A 10,653-nucleotide genomic window follows, 5' to 3' on the forward strand; every position below is an offset into this window, starting at 1 on the left:
GGCATTTGGCAATTGACATAATGTAGCCATGGGTGTTTTTGATGGAGCTTCCATGGGGAATCAAGGACCACATGGGTCATATACTTGGCCGAGGATCATCACTTTATCTTCATCTATGGGTTTGGAAATGGGAGTCACAATATGAAAGAGATAAGGGCCTTACTTATTGCAGTTGGTGTAGCTACAAATAATCAAAGGCATACTAGATTTGTAACTCCCTTAGAGCCTATAGAATTGTTATGGGATGGGTAATAACCCAAATTGTAAATCTTAATACTAGAATATCACCCGATTTAGTTGGTGAAGACCTAGAACTAAAGTTTGTCTCTTGCCCATGTGCCCTCATTTTTTAAACATTGAATGGTGTCATAAATGCATTGTCTAAACGAGCAATTGGTAGTCAAGCAGGTTTACTTGCTATTAGTGAGATAAAGGATGTTGTGGACAACATTCCTTAGTAGAAACGTGTTTATGTAGTCTTCATTTTGCTATGGTAGTATGTTAAAGGAGCATATTCCAAAACTTTTAAAATAAAAATTAGCATATCTCTAGTATACTTATCTATTAACTTCAAAATTAAATAATATAAAAATGTTAACATATATCAATATTTCTCAATGCTTTAAGTGAATTAGTGTTAAATAAACTAATAATATTAAACCCATAGGAAAACTATCTTATCCTAAAACAAAATGTTTGAAAACAAGGCTTACTATATAGTAAAAGATCAAAAAAATCTTTAGACATTATCCTCTTTCCATCACCAATAGGATGAAGTGTCACATGGCATGCAAAATCAATACTTCAGTTTGACCATATTTTTCCCGCAACTTTCAGAACTAAATTGTGAAAATGATGTGGACATTGTCACAACATTTCAACTATGAGATAGCATATTGAAAATCTAATTTATATGTTAAATAAAACATTCATATCACATTTCAAAATTCATAAGCTTCCATTAGCATGTTACAAGAATGGAGAAATTCATAATCATCCTTCTAAACTCATTGATCCAAATTCTATTTAAGACATATACATTGCACATTGCTAACCCAATTTCAATAATTATGTTGACAAAACAAAACTTAAAACATAATAAAAAAGTAAAAATGTTAAACAAAATGTAAAAATTTATTCATTATGTGAAAATGATAAAGACAATGAGAGACATGTCTCTTTACAATTACAATTCTATATGAAAAATTATATCCTTCAAAACTACATCCACAAAAAACCCTAGGCACTTCTCATTTCAATAATGGTATCCAGTGTAAAGTGAGCCACATAGATTATTGTATATTTGATCAAGCAAAAACATCAAGTGAAACCTACATGTGCCAAGGCATGTACTAGCTAAAGGACTTGACCTTGAGACTTCCTGTTATTCATAGTTCTTGATCACTCAAGCTAACCCACATTCGTACATAGCATCCTTAATAAATTTGTAGGCATAGACTAGTGCAACTAACCAAAGGGGATTCAAACCAAACACCTATTAATATAGAACTAATCAAATGCCCAACAATATTGATGTCACCCAATTGAACTAACCCATTGATTTTTTCTAAATTAGAGAGCATAGAGATGAGATTTGAACACTTGTATGTGCATTGATCATGAGCTCATTTAATATTATCTTACTACATGCAATCACACATTCAACATTCAATCGTAAGTGACGATAACCCATAAAATTAAGAAAAACCAGAAAAAAAATCCCTGAACTACACCCATATACTCAATCCCTCTGCCTTACATAAAATTATATATATAACCAAAATAGTTCATATACTCAATCCCTCTGCCTTACATAAAATTATATATATAACCAAAATAAATTATATATATAAACAAGATAAATTATGTTTTGAGTCGCATGTTTATATTTAAATCACATTTTTAGGCCATTCAAGTATATAGTTCTATAACGGGAAACCTTAACACTAGTTCTTAACCAAGATATATTATATTATTGTGTCACATGTTTATATTTATATCACATTTTTTAGGTCATCCAAATATATAGTTCTAGGTCATTCAAATATATAGTTCTTTAACGGGGAAACATTACTGCTAGTTCTTTAATAGGGAAACCTTAACGTTATAAAATTTCAATGAGAAGTGAGCAATCACGCACCAAACTCTCTTTCATTGTTGAACATTTTGAATAAAAATTAGCTTAGTCGTGAAGCCTCTTACTCTTACTGTTTCCAACTTTATTTGGTGCGAGACATTGATGACATGTCGTCATAATAATCCAGTTTACTTAAATTAGACGAGAAGTAATGCACCTAGAATTATGGAAAATTAAAGATGGAAATTTATTTTAAAGTTCAGAAGTTTCGAGGAATTTTACTAATCTCTAATATGTAAAATATAAAAATTTGGTAATATTTTTGTAAACATATTCCATTTTTGATGATTTTATATAGTCTCTAAAATTTTGGCAATTTTTACTGTAAAATGATTTTATAATATATAATTTGGGTGAAAAAATGGAAATTAGCATTTTTTTTTTAAAAACATGGAAACTTAACCCACCTGCACATATTAACCCCTAAAATTTTCCTTCGTTAGAATTCTATCTTCAAGAATAAAAAAATTTCCTTCGTTAGAATTCTATCTTCAAGAATAAAAAATAAATTTTCAGTTGAGGATCATGATGATAAGCCTATTAACAACTCCGTGGTTAAAACATTTCTAATGAACATCCATAACAAGTTCAGATGAAAGAAGATAGTTTAATGGTAGAGAAGTCCAGAATTTTAAACGACTTTACCTTGGAATAATCAGTTACTATCCCTTTTAAGAGTTGCAGGAATTTCTAAGAGGATTCCTGGAATTTCATAGAAGCATTTCGATTGTAATGCCGTTTTATGAAAATGGTCTATAAATCAGTCACTTATTCTATAATATTGGGACGTAACTCTTCCAACTTTGTATATACATGAATATGAGAACTGTCCCCAACACTGCTACTTGTGTTAGAACTAAACTGACAGACCTCTGTACATTATTTGCTGCTCACTGCAATGAAAACCAATGCAGAGTCATTTCTTACGGGAAAATGCTGTTGATTTCCTATTATCCATTGTCACTATACAGAATCAATGTATTAACTGATGTGAACTTTCTCTGTTCAATTTTTGCAACATGTTTGAGCTCTTAAATGACTATTGTTGACAAAGGCTCAAGTTTTTGAAGGAGCCAGTTCACCCTGGGTATCATCTTAGGGAAGTGCCCAGCAGGTTTACGATGAAAATGTACTTCACAGAATATATATGCTTCAAATCAGATGAATTATACATGTTTTAAAGCCAAAAGGGTTAGCTCAAGTGGTCATAGCAAGATGTGAGACGTCTTATCTCTTCCCAAAGGTGACGAGGGCATGGGTTCAACACTCTTAATCACCTCGGGTTAGGCTCTGTAATCAGGGCCAATGGTGTACCTATTTACCATCCATGGATAATGGGGAAGTAATAAGAAGGTTTTTCCATAAGGCTTTTCTTCGAGGAGAAAAAAAAAATTAATCTTGGAATCTTTATCAATCCATTTAGTAAGAAATTGGCCAACATGAATCTGAACAAGTAAATGTTACGTGAGTTAGGCATCCTGTACTATCCTTCTTTATGGGCATTTTATCATAAGGCATTGACTCGAATCAAAATCCACATGCTCCACGAAAATCTGTTGAGAAAGTATAATGAGACCATGGACCAGCTTGCTGAGTTAGTTAAAAAGAGGCATAAAAGAGTTTTAGATAGGCCGTTGCAGAGGACAAAGGAAGAGGAGGAAAAGGCTGTGCAGGTGAAGCTTCAGCTTGAGGAGTACAAGGAGCAAAAGTGGGTAAGAATTGATGAAGGCAGAGGAAAAGGAAGAGGATGGGGATCCAGGTAGCGATGATGGATGATGGTATAATCATGATGTTAAGGGCAAGAAGGGATCGATGTCTGGGCAGCCGGGTGGGAATCGGCAGTTGTGTTGATGTCTGGGCAGCCGGGTGGGAATCGGCAGTTGTGTTGCATTGCTTACAGTACGAAATTTAAGTCGGATAAGCAGTGGAGGAATCACGAGCACTCAGAGAAACAAAGAGATAAGAGTTATTGAGTTGAAGGGTCTGTTTGAGGGGGTGTACAGTTATAGGTGTACACCAAGGCATGGTAAACACAATTTTACAAGGATTAAAATATTGGTTCTTGTCTATGCACAATTCTCCTGCACTTAATTCACGAAATACATATAGAACATAGTAATTACACCCATTTTAATTTGTTACTATTAGTCTATAACGTATTAGCATGCTAGGTATGAGCAAGTCTTATTTGATAGCCATTTTTATCGTTGCTCAACCTCAAGATGGTCATCTTGGGATATTTTATCATTTAGTACTCAATCAATTAAGAAACATAGAACCCGAAAAAAAACATAGTAGTGAAAGAGATCAAGCCAAAAAATATAAGGTATCTATATACAGATAGAAATATTAGCAAGAACAATGAGGCATGAACTATTTTACTATATTAGATAGAAATAAAGGCATGAATTATTTTACTATTATACAAGCATTTGTGATTAATACAAAGATGGGAACTAATCCATTGAGTGGGTATGTGTATATACATTTTGAATCAAATAACTCTGCTATGTATGTTTTATAGCCCCAAGATTTGGTTTAAGTGGTAATGAGCCAGACGTAGGACCACTTATATCTCCTCCAAAGGTGAGGAGGTCATGGGTTCAACTCTCTTGATCCCCTCAGGGTTAGGCTCCATAATCAGACTCAATGATTTACCTTGTTGAGTCATTTATCATCAACTGATCATCAGGAAGTATTTGGATGGATTTCCACAAGGGTTTTCTTGGAGAGGAAAAAAAATTGTTTTAACCTTGGAATCTTTATTACACTGTTTAGAAGAAATTACACAAGTAAATGTTACTTAGAGTTAGGCAACGTGTCGTATCCTTCTTTATGGGCATTTTATTATACGGCATTGACTCAAACAAGACCCACATGCTCCACAGTGAATTGGTTGAAAGAATATTGAAACAACTTAGGAAACCCACATAGTGTCCTCCCTTACATACGAGTTGATCGCATAGGACTGCTTTAAAAAGGAAACAACAAAATTGAAGTAGGAGTTTGATGGATATTACATTCTCGCAAAATTTCGGGTGAGTAAACTCAACCTTAGTTGTGCATTATACGACCATGAGCTCTGTAAGCATCAGAAATGAGAAAACAAAAAAGCTAGAATGTAAAAATCAATGAAAACAGAGAGCTGCTTTGTTGAGACTTTGTGTTGAAGAAAAGCCTGCTGCAAAAATCACATGTTATTCAAGCATCAACAATAACCCACTATAAAATTTAGCTGCATTCTGAATAATGTCGGGTCATACAAAAAAAACATCATTTTGCTACAAGTAGAATTCTGACCTCAAATTCCTTGAAATCGTGAATTATACTTCAATATAAAGTTAAATAGCTAGACTCATCTTGAAGCATCATCCTCCATCGAGTCTCCAAATAAATCATCATCATCAAAGAGTGCATTAGATTTTGAACTGGAATTTCGTCATCCTATTGCTTACAGAGCTTTTTTGGTCACTCTTGGTCATGCCGTTGGCAGGAATTTCTGCTGTCACGTTTGAAGCAGATTGCTCTGAACTACCACTGTTTTCTTTTGGCACATTTTCCCATGAGGCACCAACCTGACCAGCGAAGGAATCCCCATAAAGATCTCCATAGAACCCACCTTTTGCTGGGGACTTGACTTTGTTCAAATATTGTTGTAACTTTTGAGTGACCCCTTTTGGTGCATCACTCTCTTCCTTTGGCATAGCCTGGTCCTGGCCTTTAGGTATCACTGTAACCTGCACAAGAGACTCATATTTTCCAACAAGACTACCTTCCTTTACCCCGATGGGCCCAGGCTCAGTGCTAACATCTGCACCATCTGATATTCCAACTACCTCCACTAACTCTCCACCATGCTGATCCCTAAAAGCAACTCTTGCTTTCCGTGGTCTCTTGGCACCCCTTTCAACATGGGACTCCTCATCTTTACCAGCTATAGAAAGTGCCCCTGAATCCTTAATGGTCTTTGGTACTGAGTCTATTCTGCTTGCCCCAAAGCGATTCAGAATAGTATTATATGCCACAACAGCATCCTCATCTGAAGGATCTGGAGGATCTGGAAGGGTAAACTGTGGAGGCAATTGTTGCATAGGAAAAAGGGCAGCTGTATTTTTTCTCAAGATATAACTTCTGGACGATGCAGCAAAACGCAAAGACTGCCCTACTTCAAGTTCTACAGGGTTATCCTTTGTCACACGCTCATTTGCAACAAAAGTGCCATGCACTGAGCCCAGATCAATGACGTAGATGCTGCACATATAAGCAATGCTTCATTACAAATTTAAGGTTGCAACAAACCCATATATTTTCTAAACAGAAGAAATATGGGATGTATTAACTGCATGACTCCAAATTACATGAGAGAACAAAGAATCAGGTGGCCCATCCCATGAACAGAAAAAGATGCACTGCAGGAGGTTGAAGAAAATACATATATTAAAGGAACTCTCCAATTAATAAGCATTCACAAAGAGAAACAACGATGTATGCATTTTAACTCAGGCTAGGCAATCTAAAGGTAAACCACACACCAAAGGAAGCACTTTTAGAACACCCTGGAGCTATCCTGAAGGTCACAAGAGTCTAGGAAAAAAAACTATGCAGACCCACTTTGAATCAGCATCCACTATTAAGGTGCACAATGGACAGTCCAACAACTGACCCTGACCAAACTAGGCCTTAGAAAAAAACCATACTGTTCCTTCCTAATGACTTGCAGTTTCAATCTTCAGATAGACTCAATTAAATTTCAGATGGCTACCAAGTAATCTTTTCTGGTGGAAGATCCAAACCTGCCATTTCTATGTTGCACAACAGCAGCATGTTGTCGAGAGACGGATGGATGATCCAGCACAAAATCACAAGTAACAACCTGTCTCCCAAATATGTGTCTCCGCTTATCCAAATTGATCTGATCTAATACTTCACCATCCTTCACAACCTCTAAACGAAAGACACCTGGTTTAGGCTCCACAACCCAGTCTGGCGGTTGCCAATTTGATTGCCCACCCCCTATTCCAGTGGCTTGCTGCACAGCTGTTGATGCTGGAGCAGGTTCGGGAGCTACAGTCCTTGGCAATCCCTGCTGGTGCTGTAACTGTGTTTGAGCAACCTGTGATTGAAAAGGCCGAGATTGCTGCTGCTGTTCCAAAGTGGACTTTGAAACTGGGTTTACACTGACTGAAAATGGCTCTATTGTTTGTGCCTTTTTGAACCTATCCAGGCCAGCTCGGTTGAACATCTTGAAACCAGATACAGCAATCCCACTGTAGAGATCAAAAAGGTCAAACCTAATTCAAGTAATATAATTGTTCTGATAGAAGTATGATCCTCTTTGTATCCTTCACACACTGCGAGTTTGCCTGTGACATGAAATTTAGATTTTAATTTTCATATATTTTCCCCTTGAAAGTAAAACTATACAACCTTTATTGTTCAGAATACTCACAATTCCAAGATCTAAATCAGACAATAGATAACACTTCATAAAACCAAGTTCCAAATCCTTTGCCGTGACTGGCAATCCATGATCATAGCTAAACTGCACAAATCCAAAACTTCGTTCACATTCCACTTGAAACTCCCTCCTGGAAAGCAGAAAGTCAATTTCATTAGTGCCAAAAATGACGCATATTTACAAAATCCAAGATAAGCAATAGCGTAATCTCCCCAATAGTTTTCAATAATATTTGTAGTCCACTGCCCCAAGGGTCAAAGATCTTGACTAATTGGCATTTCAATATGCAAAAATTGAACAATCCTAATAGACCTACTCCAGGCTTAAAATACTGGTTATGGCCTCATACATAACCCTTGGAGCCTACTCTGGGGTTCTCACTTGTGACAAGACTAAGAACTTTACCCTCTACCCAAGAAGTTAGATTCACATCATAACAAATTATATGACATTACTAAAGGAAAATGGAATATCAACATTTTCCCAGAATTTTGTCAGCATATATTATCTGAAGATTTATCATAAACTGATTGTCATTTCAATCTGCAAAATTGAAAATCCCCAATGACCTGCTCCATGCCAAATATAACAGTTATGGCCTGTCAAACCTTTGGAACCAACACCAGGGTTCACTTGTGACAACTTATATTCTAACCCTCTGCCGCAGATGTTGGATTCACATCATATCATATTTACATGACATCAGAAAATAAGAATCAACACTTTCCCCGAAAGTATGTCGACATATATGATGTCCGACAATGAATGAAATAAAAATGTTTTCATCAATGACCAGGATGCCAAAAGGCCTATGAGATGCACAGGTTGTAAGCTAATTTGTCAGCGATGTAAGCAGAAAAACCCTAAAAAAAATTGCAGGAACTCAACTGTGCAACTGACTTCGGATTACTGTGTATGCAATCCTGAAAATCAAAGCCAGAAGTTCACATGGAAAATTCAGATGAAATTTGTTGGAAATACTGAGAAGCTTCAAAACAAATACAGAATCATTGAAAAACAATCCAAGGTGTAAAATGCAGTGATGTAAAAAAAAGGCTTTATCGTTGCAAATGCCTACTGGACCTACTGGTCTATGCAGATGATAAACAAACATTATTTTCCATAATCTGCACACAGGCATAGGTATATCTATATCTTTAAATTTGAGTGCATATAAATTATATAGTATATATCAGTGAACATATGTATGTATACTGAAAACTGGTAGACAGATTGACTGGTTTTTTATCAGTAGAAAACCATACCCCAATATATCCCCCGAACAAGTTACTTTTGTCTTTCTAAAAATTCTATAGATGGTATACCCAGGAAAAAAACCCAATGGAATTATGCATAACAAAATATTGGGTATTGATGTGGGTTGTTAAAAACGCTGCTTCTCTATTGATTAAACCCTCCTAAAGGGTTTGATATTATGACCACAACATCTCAAAGTGTAAATCAAATAAAAGCGAACAGAAAAATGAACATTACAGAGAAATAAAAATAAAAATAAATACACCCCACAATACCGAGAACTGAAGCTGGTCTGTCCTTACTGCCGCAATAGTGCCTCGATCTGTACAGCAACAACCCCAGGGCTCATCTAATGGGCCGAGTGCAAGACCTTTGAAGGAGGCTTTCAGCGATGGAACGATGAAGAGGAGTTCGCAATGGCTGTTTACGGGATGTCCATGATGGTATTTGGAGCAGAGACAGCAGTTTGTACAACGAAAGGAAAGAGATCTTAGTGGCCAGGAAGAAATATCGCGATGAATGTTTGTGGAAAAAGTTATGCGTAATTAACTATTTGGATTCATGTGAGTTTAGTCGGATTCCATACATTTTGCTCCAATTAATATTAGGTGAATGTGCTAATTTTGATCAAATTTGCATTATGCGGCAAAGGTCCCAGCGAGCCGATCAAATTAGCAACATAAGAGCAAGGTCCGCGTAGACCGTCAGGAGTGCCCTCTCGGTTGATGGGATGATTATATTTAGTTGATCTTTTTCAATGGTGTATTTAGTGGTTTTCTTTACTTTGTTATTCTTTTATGCTTTTTATTTTTAAAGAGATTTCCTTCTCTTTAATTTGAGGAAGAGGTATATAATACCATATATTTTAAGATAATTCATATATTTTTTTGAGAACCGAGAGAATTTATTATTAAACCCTCCCAACTACTTGGGATCCACTAGATTGATTTTTTTTTCTCTTAATAAAGGATGGTAGTAATCACTATTACAAATTTCTATTAGTATTGGTTTTTCGATTATTATTACTAGATTCACTTAATTATTTCAAAAAAACTATCATTCAAATATTAACTATTATCTTTAAGATAGTGAGATTTGATCTTGAGATCTCCATAAACTTTTATACAATTCCTTCTATTTTAACTTGATTTCATGACTCTAAGACAAGCCCTTGTAGGAATTGACCTTGCCCACTAGTGAAAAGCCCCTCACTCTTAACCATTGGATCTAAACCCCTTAAGCATGACTTCTCTATTATTGTGTGTGTTTGTGTATGAATTATAAAGTTGAGTATGTTATGAATGGAACCTTGAAAACATTTTGATGACTAAGAAATCCTAGATCGTTAACCCTTATCTTCAAATGTAACTCTATTAATAGGCATTGACATTATCATCATAGCTTAGAAGGTCTACATCAATTGCAAACAAATTATCAATCAACACATTCTTGCTACATACAATTTCGCTCCTAATAATGTGGTTGTAACACGCCCACTCCTAATCCCTTGCCCCAAATAAGGTTAGAAAGAGATGGCCACTAGGATGACCTAATCTCCAGGGTACAGATATGGAAATGGAGTCTCAAATTTTCAACCTTTTTCGACTTCTTCAAGACCTAAAAATGGATACCATCGTTACTTTCATCTCGTCGAGACCTTTCCAACGATATAATGTGTACCTCGATCTGACCCGCTGATTGGAATATATGACCATCTAAAGGTAGGCATGTTATAAGCCTGCCATGTCATCAATGGTACCCACGTGGCAATCAGGTAACAACCCACGTGGTGCCTTACATG

At 35.9% G+C, this 10,653-nt stretch overlaps 1 protein-coding gene across 1 annotated transcript; it reads right to left on the reverse strand.

The window, feature by feature from the left end:
• Positions 1–5,360: 5,360 nt before the first annotated feature.
• On the reverse strand, positions 5,361–9,439 carry LOC149171395 (protein phosphatase 1 regulatory inhibitor subunit PPP1R8 homolog). The gene is given in 5 exon segments (XM_089424075.1): positions 5,361–5,577; positions 5,579–6,388; positions 6,931–7,500; positions 7,587–7,725; positions 9,128–9,439. Coding segments are annotated over 3 exon segments (1,344 nt in total). The 5' UTR covers positions 7,380–7,500; positions 7,587–7,725; positions 9,128–9,439; the 3' UTR covers positions 5,361–5,492.
• Positions 9,440–10,653: the final 1,214 nt, after the last annotated feature.

This window comes from Pinus tabuliformis, chromosome 4_2 (genome assembly GCF_031772625.1).
Source record: "Pinus tabuliformis cultivar Carrire ecotype Pingquan chromosome 4_2, CPIR1, whole genome shotgun sequence".
NCBI classification, from domain to species: domain Eukaryota; kingdom Viridiplantae; phylum Streptophyta; class Pinopsida; order Pinales; family Pinaceae; genus Pinus; species Pinus tabuliformis.